Source organism: Epinephelus fuscoguttatus, linkage group LG18 (assembly GCF_011397635.1).
Source record: "Epinephelus fuscoguttatus linkage group LG18, E.fuscoguttatus.final_Chr_v1".
Taxonomy (NCBI): Eukaryota; Metazoa; Chordata; class Actinopteri; order Perciformes; family Serranidae; genus Epinephelus; species Epinephelus fuscoguttatus.
In genome coordinates, this window is record NC_064769.1 from 12,504,006 (window position 1) to 12,519,275 (window position 15,270).

The 15,270-nt window shown below is 42.6% G+C and overlaps 1 protein-coding gene across 11 annotated transcripts in view; it reads left to right on the forward strand.

Moving 5' to 3' along the window:
* The window catches only part of rapgef1b (Rap guanine nucleotide exchange factor (GEF) 1b), a 55,900-nt gene that overhangs the window by 18,819 nt on the left and 21,811 nt on the right, over positions 1-15,270 (forward strand). For 4 of the 11 annotated variants that reach the window (XM_049604948.1, XM_049604956.1, XM_049604957.1 and 1 more), the window contains exons 2-8: positions 7,458-7,603; positions 8,241-8,419; positions 11,594-11,750; positions 11,864-11,952; positions 12,041-12,199; positions 14,426-14,476; positions 15,028-15,142. In XM_049604948.1, the coding sequence (XP_049460905.1) occupies positions 7,458-7,603; positions 8,241-8,419; positions 11,594-11,750; positions 11,864-11,952; positions 12,041-12,199; positions 14,426-14,476; positions 15,028-15,142 (896 nt within the window). The remainder of the gene's footprint in view (positions 1-7,457; positions 7,604-8,240; positions 8,420-11,593; positions 11,751-11,863; positions 11,953-12,040; positions 12,200-14,425; positions 14,477-15,027; positions 15,143-15,270) is intronic. The other 7 variants (XM_049604953.1, XM_049604958.1, XM_049604955.1 and 4 more) reach the window with 3 other exon arrangements.

Sequence of the window (15,270 nt, forward strand, 5' to 3'; positions counted from 1 at the left end):
GCTCAGCCTACTGTGTCTTATAGTGCTGCTTGTTGATAACTGAGGACATAAAGAGGATTCCTATTGAAAATTGAACACAGCCAGCAGGAAGCCAACCACTACAATGGGGGAGAATAAATAATTCACTAAGCACTTAACTGTTTCCTGTTAAATTTTTCTCTCATTCCTCTCCGTTTTCTCTCTGCTGTTCATCTCACATGCCTCAGGCTTGCATTCCACACTCGTGCGCCACAGCAGGTCTTGCCTGTGGAGATATGATACTTGGCAGTGCACCTCCGCGGTTTGTGTTTTACAGTGTAGCAGACAGTAATTCACTCACTATGTTGTCGTTTTTATAGACAAATAAGGCCTCGTTGCAGGCATGGTTGCTTACAAACAATACGCAGTCTATTTACATGCATCCTAGGGTGGGGTCTCTCTCATTTTCACAAGTTATACTTAAAGGGACAGTACACCCCAAAATCAAATTATTTTTCTTTTTAGCTGTAGTATTATTGTCTAGATTGTTTTGGTGTGAGTTGCAGAGTGTCAAAACAACAACAACAACAACAACAAAACATTTGAAAAATTCAACAGCAATGTCTTTTTCTAGAAATTTTAACCTGGATAGATAATCCACAGACCTTGCTGTGAGCAGTTTTATGGAGGAACTATTTTCTGTCTACCAAACTACACCCACCAACCATATCTCCGCATAGAAGGAAGCATGCATCTACTCATGGACGAGAGGCTCTTGCTCATGGCAGTGCGAGAAAGAAACATGAATGGCGCCCTCCTTGGCTGAGCTGTAACGCTAGCTCGCTCAGTGGTGCTAAGTGAGCTAGCAGTAGATGCACACTTCCTTCTGCACGGTTTGCGAATGTACTTCAGTAGAAAGAGAATAGTTCCTACATGAAACTGCTCAAAACAAAGTCTGTGGATTATCTTGAGTAACCTGGTCCTCCTGATCATGATTTCATTCTCCACACATTAGTTCAACTGATGTTAACTGTCCAGTGTGGCTTTGATGAGAAGATAATTCTCCTTTACACACTTACACACTTGGAAGATGAGTCCCTGTTTAACAGCTGGCACAGTGTCCTCTCTGACTCTTGTTTAAATCTTCTAGCAGGTTCAACAAGTCCATATACGCAGACCTTGCACACTTTCACTGAGCAGTCCTCACTGAGGGAGTTCAACAGAAGGTGACAGCTGTGTGTGTAACCTTAAGCACAGCCTTCCCGGTGTCCCTCCACCCAGTTTGCATCCTGTTCCTAGAGTTTTGGGGGTGGTCAGTGAGGAGCCGGCCAGCTGTCCAGTATAGATCCACCTGCACTGAACAGGAACCAGATCAATCTGTCAGTTCTTTAGTCAGATCTGGACAAGCTCATATGTCACCAGTCATCAGTTGTGCTGAAGGGATCATTACCAGAAACTGAGATCCTGGGATTTCCCACTGAAATATATGCTGGATATCCTCTGTCCAGACGTTTGGTCAGACAGCTACATGTGAGGGTCACTGCATTGTTGAAGTACATTTTAAAATCAGTTAAAGCAAATCCCACATGAAAATAATAAGAAGAAATCCAATGTTTTGATGCTAACATGATAATGGCAATGCATCCATCTGTCCTGGTCTGTGTCATCCATGAAATTATAACCAATTGTACACCATTTACATCAGCAGAGGTACCAACTGTCTCATGCTCAAAGAGACTGTCCTATAAATAGAAAGGAGCAAACACTGTTTACACTAATGTAATTTATTAGAAGGCAGAGTTTTAAAAACCTCCAAGGATGTCTCCATTAGTGAGCCTTTTCGGTGTGCAAAAGCCCAATTTATTTATTACACTTTTGTAAAACATGATCAACTTTGCCTTAGCCAAAAGACATGATAAATATTGTCAATTTTTTTTTTTTGCAGTTGCCGGATTTGGCTTTTTCATTTACTTAGCAGTCATGCTATAGAACAGGTGTTTAGAAAATAATATGAGTTTCTACTGAGGTCAAATAGGTGAATTCAGAACAAATAAATTCAATGCTATGAATTCAGTGATGTTTAATTTTTAAGTATTTAGTGGCTGTTGAAATTCAAATACTTTAAGTCTCTTATTCGCTTCCATACGTTTTGGCAAAACAGATCTAAATGTGAAGGTCTGTGAGAGCCCACAGTTAGCTCGCCAAATGAGAAAATATGTCAGGCACAAATAAATTTATTCCCCTGGTGTGTGTGTCTGTGTGTGTCTGTGTGTGTATATATTTGTATTTACTTATTGTGTAATGATGCTTTGAGACAATCCAGCAGCTTGGAAGGCTCATGGGGACTCTACTATACCACAGAGCTGTGTGAGAACCCTCCCAGGCTTTGTTCAAGAGTCGTTCAGACTGGAGTGTTTGTTTTAAATGTCCCCAAGGCCTTTGAAAGCAGCATCGTGTTTAAGCAATTTAAATGCCTCCAAAAGATGTTTACTTGCTAAATCCTTCACTATTTGTTGGGAACAGTGAGATTTTCAGTTATTCCCCAATTTTATTTTTCCATATATCCTTCACAGCATCATAAAAAATGTCACTGATTTGACAGACTTCTATGAAATTGAAAAGAGTAACAAACATCAATTCTTGATCATTTGATTTATTGCTATGGGATATACAGGAGCTTTCACTGCAGACCTGTAAGCTCCCCACACTGTACTGAGTGAGGCTGCAGTGTAACAGTGAGGCTCAGGAGAGCTGTGTGTGTCTGTGTGTGTGTGTGTGTGTTCAGGTCTCTGTGGGACCGTTACAACAAAGGAGTCCAACCTCACCCTTTATGGAAGTGTAACCGCACTTTACTGATTATCAAGTTGGCTCTGCTCTGTATACTAGATAGAATCAACAAGGAGAAAGTGTTATGGTTAATGTGGCCCTTTCTGAAAATATTATGGTTTCAGTTTCCAATCTTTCTCTTAAGGCTGCCTGATTTTGGCAAAATACAAAGTCATGATTATTTTGGTCAGTATTGAGATCATGATAATTAAACATGATTTTTCATTGACTTTGGAAACATCATGTATTTGTTGAACTTAAAAAAAACGCAAGTCTTTTAACAGTGGATTTTTTTTAACTTAAATTAGGGTTAAATTTTGAGTTTGGGTTTGTAGGGTTTTTTATTGTCTGTAAATTTTGTGTTACCATTTTTACATTTATAAACACTGGGTGTGCACGCATATGTGTGTGTATGTGAGAATGCCACCTGTCTGGCGTGCTCAAAGAAAGATGGAGAGCGTTGTTGGAGTTTGTCCCTGTCTTTGTCTCTTCTCCGCTATGCTTTGCTGGTTAGGCCGCTGGTGACACCAGAATGTGCAAAATCTAGCCACAGCTTCTTGTCGCCGTTGTAACAGCCTGTCAACCATGACAGGTACACGGCATTTACATGTCAATGTTGCGGTTTCTCTTTGTGCTGTGTGTGCGGTGTATCAGTGTGTGTGTGGCAGCGCACTCTTGAATTTTTTTTAAGGCAAGGTCTACCATCAGTCCTGTGACCATCCCAAAATGTATTATAAAATGACTACAGAGGTGCATACTATCTAGAGCCAGTGTTTGGTTTGTCCATTCTGGGCTACTGTAGAAACACGGCGGCGCAACATGGTCATCTCTGTAGACGAGGACCAGCTCCCTATGTAGAGATTAACAACTCATTCTAAAGTAACGAAAACACAACAATTCTTATTTTCAGGTGATGATACACTAAATAAAACATACTTACTACATTATTTCTGTCAAGATATCCCCTTTAATCTCACACATTGAACCTTTAAGGCAGTAAAAACCCAGCTATTGGCTATAAAGAATAAACTAGTGTATGAAAATGTGCCGCAGGTGAACAAGAGTACATAGAGTTTTGGAGGCGCACTCACAGAAAGGCATGTTGTGGCCTGGGCAGCTGAAAAAAATTAAGGAAAAAAATGTTTTCGCTCTGAGGTTTCTTTCAGTCTTTTATTCAGCGCATGACTAGTCAGATTGAGTGTAATAGACATTACAACCAATGACATCACCACCTCATAACTCTGGACAGCAGCAGGCAGGCAGCTGGAGAGAGCGAGGGGCATGGCTGGGCCCGTCTCTGGTGGAGGAGTGGAGGGCGGTCGCTGAGAGGCGTACATGACTATAACAGAGCACTTCACTGTATTCACTGTATCTCTTTCTCTCTCTCTCTCTCTCTCTCTCTCTCTCTCTCTCTCTCTCTCTCTCTCTCTCTCTCTCTGACTTTCGCTCTTTCACCCTCTTCATTTTTTTTCTGTTGATGATGTCATTTCCACGTTGAGCCAGACTTCCAGTGAACTCTAGAGGAGGAGGAGGGGGTGGACTCTGTTCTCAGAAGTGAACAGAGAGAGAGGGAGTGAGGTGGTAGAGAAATGAAAAAGGGAGCAGAGGAGACAGGGAACCAGCCCAGTGTGCATGATAAACAGCTGAGCCACGGGGGCTGCGATGGTGTCTGAGGGACCAGCTGTATCGATCATGGTGGTGACTCATGGCGCTGATATCACCGCATCTCAACTCTGGGCTGGGATCTTTGGGTTGCAGCTGTAAACTCGCACATAGTCCTTCTGGGCCTGTTCAAACTGGGATTGAGTGAGAGGGTCCAGCATATTGTGATGTCAGCCACAGGCCCGTGCACTTGTGCCAGGAATATGTTGGAAACAAGGTCAAACAGATAGGATTATGTGAGACAAAATTCATACGGAGACTGCCCTGTAATCAAAAGCATATGGTCTGCTCTTCACTCTGCCATAAAGTTAAACCCTGTCAGGATAGATAGCGCCCTAGCTTGCAGCAAAGCCGGTTAACACAGGTATGTATAACCTCAGGGTACAGAAAAAAATCCTCACGCACTGTCAGCCCTAGCTCTGCTATCCAGGCTCTGTTTAGGTGCACTGATGCAGCACAGCATCCCCTGTGGATAAGCTACAGAGTATTGATCTAGACAGCTGTTGAGATGAGCAGGTTGTCACCTTCTGCAGGGGTCTTCACTGTATCTAGTCACTCATCTGACTCTCTGGTTAACTCAAACACTTAGTCTTCCTCCTCTCTTCGCTCAGTCCTGCCTGGTTGAGTGACTAGCTGATGTTTCATCTGTTTACTCCGCTGATGGTGTGAATAACAAGCCCTTGAAGGCTGCTATCTTTGCTGCATTGTGGTTTTGTCTTTGTAGTGACGTAACTGGGCTACTAATGAAATTCACAAAAAGTCTATATTTGTCTCACACATGTCTTCTAACATTAGATTTGTGTTTTATTTTAACAAAGCCGATGTATTTATGTAGGACAGTAAATTTGCCTGTCAAGTGTGTGTGAGTGATTTGACTTGTTTGGATGTTAGGAATGAGGTCAAATGTGGATTAAAGGTGACATAGCAGTCACAAGATACATTTCCAGTAACACAGTGGTTTATTGAATCCAGCATGCACCATTAGTAACTTACTATCGCCTGCAGAGCAGCCAGTTGTGATTTATTTTTGCACAACATTGAGATAAGATTCTTTTTTAAATGCAGTGTAAAGCAACAGCCCGAGGGGTCATGCATGCCTCATCACATACATTTGTATCAGAAGGAAACTCCACTGGAAGCATTCTCATCATCAACATTTTTAAGGAGACACACAGTCGTCCTTGGCTGCCTCAGCAAACTTTTGGCTTTTGCTCGGAGTAAGGGATGATGAGGATTAGGGGCGGGGAGAAAGAACAGTAGGGTGGATATGTGTGCGCTGTGTGGATCGATGGTGCACATGAAAGCTCTGCCCGGCTGGAGGTCTAGTTTGTGGTGTTTTCCCGCTGCTGCCAGCTATTCAGCATTCAGTGTTTTTATGCTGATGGCCGTGGAATGTCAGATCCCGCTGTTGTCGAGAGCCGAGGGGAGATTACAGCAGATAGAGGTGTAATTTTGCCACTGATAAAACCCACCCTTCCTGCTGCTGTTATTAGCATTTATCTCCTGATTCAGTTTGGTGTGGAGATAGAGGGACGGGGCACAGAGGTGAAGGGAGACAGTGAGTGAGCAGTCAGTTCTCCTGGAATTGACAGACTGAGGAACTCTTCTCTCCCCAGATACAATCAGCTCTCTCTACAGTGAACAAGAGGAATTCAGCTTTATTACTCTGCTATTATGAAGCCTCTCTCAATTATGTACCATAAAGTAATTTTCATCTCAGCACTAACTAGAGTATTTTATTAGGACCACACTCTTCTGCTTTGTCCTTGTCTCTCTTTGTGTGCACTCACATGTGTGCGCACACATCTGTGCACATAATTGACTGCTGGAAGAGGCTCTGTGACTGTGACTGTCCAGCAGATTTATTGTTGGGGACAGGAAGAGCAGATGAAATGCGCATGTTACAAATATTTCTTTCTTTAACGGGTAACTTCGGTATTTTTCAACCTGGATGCCTCTTTTCCTATGCTTTCGTGTCTAAGTGATCAGTATTGAGCGAGACAGAAGCGAAACAGGCTGTACTGTAATGCTAATGGGCAATTGTGCACCATCAATTAACATCCACCAAAGGCCCTATTTTTTCCACTGAAAGGCTCAGATTATTATTATCATAAGTGTCTGACAGCATTTTGGTGAAGATCCCTACAGAGGTTGATTTTTTTTTTTTTTTTTTTTTTTTTAAAAGAGTAAGATCCTTTTTGTTTAACCAGAAACAGCCATGAAATCGCTTTCACCAAACCCACCAGACTCCATTTATATAAACAGTAATTTTATTATGATAATATACAGTCAGTTCAAAGAAGATAAAAAATAAAATAAAATACATAAAAGTCACAAAACCCATCTTGGTTTGTCTTTCACATGTTTCAACAATCACTGACTCTGATTTTGTTGAAATAAAACCTTAATTCACCCAGAAAACATGCTGGCCATACACATGCTAAAATTACTGTTTATAAATGGAGTCTGGTTGGTTTGCAGATAGCGATATCAGGGCTGCTTCTGGTTAAACAACAAGGATCTTACTCTTTAACATAAAGGTCTTTCTCTGTAGGGTTCCTTTCCATAATGTTTTCAGACACTTTTAATGATGATCTGAGCCTGTCAGTGGCAAAATCAAGCACTTTTTGTGAACATAAATTAACGGTGCACAAGTGCCCTAAGGGGTTACCTTGCAGCCCATTTTGCCGCTGTTGGCTGCAGCATTCTTGCACATTCCCCGACCAATTTTAAAAATTGCGTTTCCTTTTAGTCATGTAGTCACAAAAACATGGGACAGTTACTCATACTCTTTAAGTTACTCTTTAAAGATACCAGTCCTGCATTTAGCTGGTGTCCAGCTAAACTTGAGCATAATTTAAGATGTATGACACTGTGTGATAGTGATATCAACACTTTAGTGTGCTTGCGCCATCTGGCCATCTGGCCATCTGTTTTTTATCTAATTTCTATTCTCCCCCCGGACAACCTCTCCTCCTCGACTGACCACTCTGTTTTCCCTCCGTCCACAGACTCGCAGCGGTCCCATCTCACCTCTTTCACCATGAAGCTGATGGACAAGTTCCACTCTCCCAAGATCAAGAGGACTCCATCCAAGAAGGGCAAGCAACTGCAGCCCGAGCCAGCAGCCAAGAGTACAGAGAAACCTACGAACAAGGTGTGTGTGAAGCACGGTCATGTGCTAGAAAATATACAGTATGTGTGTATTGTGGGAAATGCATCTCTTTCCCACCTTTTCCCTGTGTTTGTTTGCCTATTTGTGAGACGATTGTTTTCCTGTTTAACGTTTTGCGATCCTGTACTCCATTGTGTCTGTGTGTGTGCGCGAGTTTCCCCGCTGGTTCCCACAGCTTCCCAGCCGCTGTGGCGGCTGGCTGCACTACAGCAGGTGTCTAAACCTATAAAGACATGAATGGAACTGGGCCGCTTCCTGAATGAACTCCTCCACTCCCTCTTAAGGCTTTCGGTGTAATGAGTATATTCCCCAGCAGCCCTGCTGTGACAGACTAGAGAAGCTGAAAGGGCCCGTTGCTGTAGTACCAAAATGGCTCCAAGCCACATCACTTGATAGATGGTTCTTTGAACTGCGAGCAAACCATGGGAATAATAGAACCACAGTAGGGTGCCCAGACTGTAGTGATGGTCCAATGATAAATAGGTTGTTTAGTGATGAGTATTTCACTGTGCATGGTATTTAAAAAGCTTGTAAAACATTTGCCATTATCGTGAAAATCATAAGTAGCTCTGTAGTGCAATTCTGAAGCGCTGTTCTGTTTTATTGCTTTTTTTTGTAGAAGGTTAGTCGGCTGGAGGAGCATGAGAAGGAGGTGGTCAGTGCCCTGCGCTACTTCAAGACAATCGTGGACAAAATGGTCGTGGAGAAGAAGGTGCTGGAGATGCTTCCAGGTTCGGCCAGCAAGGTGCTTGAAGCCATCCTGCCTCTGGTTCAGGTAGAGGCCCGGATACAGCACAGGTGAGTCACGTGTTTTTAGAAAACGATTGAAATAGTTGACACAGTGGTGTCTTTTGCGCTGACTGCAACCTTCAAAGTTTTATATTCTGAGACAGACATTTGAAAACAGTCATTACAATAAACTGTTGCTTCCTGCTTGCTGTCCCTTTTGTGCTACAGATGTATTATTTCACAGTGTACCATTTATTGGTTCATTCTCATCATTCTTGTCTCTTGACGTAACTCACATTGTAGCTGGTATGCATGCCGGACATGTCAGAACTAGCACGATGCAAAGGCTACCACTCACTGCAGCTCATGATGATTGATGGTATGTTGTGACAGACAACATCCGTCACCGCAGAGCTTCCTGGACTCAATGCCTGAAGCCTTTAAGATTATGTTCACGTGTAACTCGATGTTGATATGGCACGTTATCAAAAAATGTTACCTCCGAGGAAGAAAACTGAACTTCACTTTTCAGATATATGAACCAATAGATTGCTTTCCTTCCTCTCTGGGTAAGATCTATGGGAAGTAACCTTAGCTGCAGTTTGGTTTAGACTGTCAGACATGTTAGAACATCTCTGTCGGTGTGCCTTTCCCCATCTGTTAGAACACATGAAAGTGTGGAGGTCAGAGGTGACAGATTTTGTATCTCACAGCCCTGTGTTTAGAAGCGATTGATGGATTGTTGCTGCAACATTGAGAAGCAGTCATCTCTGGGGATTTGACCTCAGTCTAACAGAGTCAAACCCCAGTAGATCACAGTAGAAGTGAAGATGTTTTTCTTGACAGATAAGACACTGTATGTAAAGTAACTATTGTGTGACAAAGAAGAAATTTACCCTCATGTTAATAACCCTGAATTAGCTTTGCAGTCTGCTGCTAAACATTCACAGTGTACTGCAGTGTTTAACTGTCTGCAGTGACTTAAATCAATATTGATCAAATAAGTGGGTCAACACTCGGTGTAACTTGTACCCACTGTCCTGGCACCCAGTGTTAAAGATACAGATCACGCCAAATCCAATACACAGTTTTCCTCTTTCCTGTAGTGCTGTTTATCAGTTTAGATTGTTCTGGTGTGAGTTGCCGAGTGTTGGAGATATAGATTGTACTCGGCTTGTGGTGCTCAAAAATTTTTTTTTTTATATAAAAATGTAAAAACTCAACAGCAATGTCTCTTTCCAGAAATCATGACCTGATTGCTCAAGATAATCCACAGACCTTGTTGTGAGCAGTTTGATGTAGGAACAGTTTTCTTTCTGCTGAACTACACTCACCAACAGTATCACTTAACAGAAGGAAGCATGCCTCTACCCATGGACAAAAGGCTTGTGTTGTGATAGCCAAGTCCCCAGGAACAGCACCTGGCTTTAAGCCAATTTTATATAGTGGCTAGACATGGAATTATAACTTCTGGGTCCATCACATGATGCTATGGGGCCCTAAAATATTTTTTTCCACGGATTTACATTGTGAAAGAGATGTCTGTAAAGCAGTGGATGAATATTTTTGAGCGTCACAACCCCCACGAAATGACTCCTTTCACTATTGTGATGTGATCCATCCAGTCTAACAACTAGAACCATTTTAGGTTAGCGGAGGGATATATCGAAAGTTAGCTACTCGGCCATGCTCAGCCAAGTTCGGCCACCGTAAGTCTCCATTACGCTTGTTCAATGGGCCCCACAACATTGAAGATCTGGGTATTTTCTTATGATGGAAATTGAGCTTTTTTGGCCTCATGTGCCACTGAGCAGCTTTCATAGGAATGACTGGGGGCCTGCTTCCAATGCTGTATCCAGTTCTCTTTATACATCCACAATGATAGTGCGAGATGTAAACCTCAATGGCATCCTCCGCTGCTGAGTTGTAACGTTAACTAGCCCAGTGGTGCTAGGTGAGTTAGCTGTAGATGCACGCTTCCTCCTCTGCAGTAATGAGGCTGGCGGATGTAGTTTGGTTGAAAAAGAAATAGTTCCTAAATGAAACTGCACACAACAAGGTCTGTCGATTGTCTTGAGTAACCGGATCATGATTTCTGGAAAGAGTCATTGCTGTTGAGTTTTTCAAAAGTATATTTTTGGTGCTTTGAGCACCACAAGCTGAGTGCCATCTAGTTCCATTATATTGGAGCAAAGACAGATATCTCCAACACTCTGCAACTCACACCAAAACAATGTAGATTGATAAATAACACTACAGGTAAGAGGAAAAATATGTATTTTGAAGTTTGCAGTGAACTGTCCCTTTAAGTTGGCTGATGTACTTATTTGCTAAAAGGTCTGTGTATCAATCTCATATCTGCAAACTCTAGCCACAGAGTGTAACTGACTGGTCACTCACAGTTTCAGGCTTTATAATAATTCCACTGTTCCTACTTAGTTCCAGTGTAACATACAGCCTTCAGTCTTTCTGGGTCAAACCTCTCCACCCTTCCAACTGCTCAACCATCCCTCGCACATGGGAGAAACTTGCCTTCAGGGCTTACTGCCGGAAAAGGCTGTTCATTTAACCCTAAACCATGATCTTTTTCCTAAACCTAACCAAGAAAGGACTTCCTGGAAGAGAGCCCTAAAGGCAAACTTCTCCCGGCAGCCCATCCTTCAAATCCCTCTGCTAACCCTCATAGCTACAGTGGTCGCCTGCTCACTGTAGAGCGTAGCTATGTAGAGACAGTGGAGGGATATTCCAGCACCGTGAATCAGCTGCAGCATGTTGGTACAGGCCTGGGCCACACCTTAGAGCTGGGACTGAACGCACCATTCACTACAGGCAGAAACAACACCCCGCTTCCCCGTGTGGTTATACATTCTTCTATCAGCACTAGCTAGCTTATTCCAACCCCCCCAAGCTTGTAGTCAGACATACCTCTAGTTCCTCAACACATGCCCACTAAATATGTAGCCTAATAGCTGGTAGATAGATGGAAGTGTATCCAATGTGTGATTTTTGTCACCTCCAGTCTAACATGTGCTTGTCCCATTGCTTTATTTTCACACCCCGCTGTTGTGTTGTCTTGAATCATTCTCCTTTCTGCACCTCTGGTTTCCTCCTGCACATCATCTCTCTGTCTGTTCCATATGCTGCTCTTCTTTTTCTCCTTTTTTAATTCCTTTTGCTTTTCCCCTTAATGCTTTGTTCCACTCTCACCCTCACCCAACTGTATTTCTCACACCATTTCAACAGTTCTGCGCTGTCTTCCTGCCATAACCGTGTGTATCAGAGCCTGGCCAACCTCATCCGTTGGGCAGACCAGGTGATGCTGGATGGCATCGACTTGGAGGACAAAGAGAATGTGGCGTCTGTCACCAGCGTCATCAAAGCAGTGCTGGATGGAGTAAAGGTAGGCCCCTGTGCTAATAGAGGAAATGTTGTGGATAGTGTTGGCGATGTCCTCCCTTGGTGTTGTTCTAGTAGCAGCCTCTGAAGCTTGCTGTATTGTCTTTCTACAAATAGGAATTGGTGAAGCTGACCATCGAGAAACAAGAGCAGCCGTCACCCACCACCCCTAACAAACCAGCACCACCTGCTACCACAGCAGAGAGGTGAGTACAAAGCATGCTCTGCAGAATACAAACACTCATTCAGACACTCAAAGTAGTTCATTCACTCAGACAGCTTTTATGTGTGTAGCAGCGTGTCATCGGAGATGCCCTTGATAGATCGGGAGCAGGAGGTCTCGAATAAGACTGCTCCGGCAGCTACTCCCGCAGAGGCTGCCTCTGACATACCAGATGAGGACGTAGCCCCACCCAAACCCCCCCTTCCTGAAGCCAAAATGGCAGAGCTCAGGTGAGGATTAAACACACAACAAAACCACAGTTGTCATATTCTGATATTCTGCTCTTTTTTTTTTGCAATCAGTATTTCAGTATTGAAGTTTAAGGAGCAGTGTGTAGGATTTAGTGGCATCTAGTGGTGATGATTGCAGATTGCAACCAGCTGAAACTTCTCCCATGTGCAAAGTGTGAACTCTTGGTTAGGATTTCTTCATTGTTTATTGTTCAGGGTTTTTTTTACTTTGAACCGAATTATCCGCAGAGGTTTCCTCCTCTTCAGAACAAACAGACCTGGTGATTTAAACTGGTACAAACACTTAATAAAGCAGTTTTATGTTAGGAAATTAGTGTTTTTTCTCTGCTGTTTATCGTGAAGGGACTTCTAACTACGGTGAACAATGCAAACACACACACCCTCCTGATTAAATATCAGTTACTGACGCGTGCAGCACTGCAGCTGATCTGATACATCACAACATCACTAGAGTATCAAACTGTAGGGAAGACAGATAAGAGATTAAACTCAAGTGTATCACTTCCAAGTTTATACTGCACCACAGAGAACTTTCTTAAATGATTAGGGAGTTTTTTCTCTTCATGATCTGTCATTTCATAAATTTCCCCTTTCATAATGGAACTAAATTAAGTCAGAGAGAGTCTGTTGGTCAGCGAGAAACACTTCTTAGTTGTCATCATTTCCATTCAGTCACATGAGAGGTTTTCAGTTCCCGAGCATCGGGTGTGATGAGTTACAGAATTTCAATAGTTTTCCTGAAACATTTAGCCCAATGAATAATTTACGGTCTTCAGAAGGCACAATAATGATATTCTGCTTATTAAATAGTGAATTTACAATCAGAAAATCAATAAATAGCCTACAGATTCAAATAATGAATAAATCATATGAACGCATTCTGTGCCTCTAAGTGGGACATGGGATATGTTATAAATAAAGATTGCAGGTTATTAATGTGCAGATTTTTGTTAAACAGAGAAAATCACTGCTGCTTTGCCAGTGATATCTGTGTGCCTTTATGAGTATTAGCACAGTGTACAGGTGACACAATCTCCATTGGAAGTCTCTATTGCTGTTGAAGCTGACAGACAGCTGATCCAGCTGTGATCTACGGCCACCGTCATCAGAAACAGGCGTCGCTTCACCTGACGCTTCAAATGAAAAGACATCTGATTTCTCTTAAAACAAATCTCCTTGATTCCTCTCTCCTCACATGGTTTCCTTGCGTCTCTCCCCGGTGAGAAGGACTAAGACGCAAGGAAAAGACGCAGGTGAGGGAAACATGGATGCAGTTTAAAAGATTTGGGATGCACCCCCAATATAGATACTTACGGCTCATTGTAAGGTAATGAAAACACAATGATACTTGTTTTCAGGTGATTATACACTAAAGAAAACATACTTATGATATTACATTCCATTTCTGCCACTATATCCCCCTAAATCCTACATACTGGACCTTTAAGGTGTTGGTCTGGTCAAAGTTAAGTTCATAAGGGGCTGAAATATTAATTGTGTAGGAGTTTCTCAGCATACATTTCTCGCTGCTTCCACTTCAGTCAAGCGGTGCTGCAGAAGCACTGATACCTCACGTAGCTCTATTTGTTGTTGTCGTACAGTGTTGAAGGTTCTGATTTTATGTAATATGACATTCTTTCTCAGTTCAAGGTTTTGTTTTCTTTCTGTTTTGTCTCCATCCAATGAGAACCTAGGACAAGGGCTCAGTGGTTACAATGTGGTCACAGAAATGTTGCAGCCTTTTGCACCATTGTAACAAAAGCAGAAGTTTCCCCTCTGGCTTTATTCATCATATCTGTTTCACTTTGAGCTGAACTTATTTTTAGAACAACTTCCGAAAATGCGTCACAAATAATTAAATAAGGAATAAAGATGATTTTTAGGATGTAGGTATAGGAGGGTAAGGGGAGTTCCATAGGTTTGTTTCATTTTCAGTGATTTAGACCTTTCTTTGTTTGAAAATCAAACACATTTTGGTGTATGGTGCCCTTTCGATGTAGTTTTCCCATGTGATCCAGCTGCAGCTCCATCGGTCCAAATGCTTAAAACTCCAAACTCCTTAAAATCTTTCATTACTTTCACGCTTTAGGCTTTAGATATGGCACACTTTGGTTTGTTTGTTGCTCTGTCTCTTCCTTTCTTACTCTTTCTGCTGTCTCTCTCAATTTGTTTCATCTGTGGTTTCCCTTTGGATTCTGGGAACAGAGCACAGTTGAGTGCTGACGCTGGCCAAAGGAGACCCTCTCAGAAGGAGAAGTATGTTAGCCCATAGGATCATCTGTCTCCATTATAACATCCCACCCTAGACCCCCATAAAACTTCTGAATTGGATGAAAGTGTTTTTTTGACTTGCATGGTTGCATCATCCCAAACTTTGTGTTATCCCGGACATTCCCTGAAGAATTCATCATCCAATCAGAAGACCGTCCAGTGCATGAGAGTGTGTGACTGACCCATGAAGTGTCTTTCCCTGGCCTCCATGTCATGGCGCCTTGTGTTCCGCTCTTCGCCCCATTTTGACCTGGTATTAACTCACTGAATTTAGGTTTGACAAGCAGGACAGCTTCATGTCATAGCTGAGAGAGGCTAACATGAAACACTCTCACTTTCATCTCACTATTCCACAGGAGGGATGATAATGCGTGTGTTCATGTATTCATACATGGATTTGTGTGTGCATACATGCCTGAGAAAGCGTGTTTTGCGTGCTTGCCTGATTGTCTGTATTGACTTTGCCAGTGGGACAAAACATATCCAGCATTCATGTTATTTTATTCTGCTGTTTCTGTTTGCTGTTCTGTCACCAGCCCTCCACCAGCTCTTCCTCCTAAGAAGCGTCAGTCGGCCCCTTCGCCTACACGGGTCGCAGTGGTTGCACCAATGAGCCGTGGCTCCAGCCTGCCCTGCAGCGTCCACAGACAGGTGGGGGACTATGGTCCATTAATTGGTACCTTCAGTTTCAATACACTATCCATTACAGGAATACTTCACCCCACAAATGACCATTTATATTTCAATTATACCACATGCTGTGTTGAATCTGTGAAGAA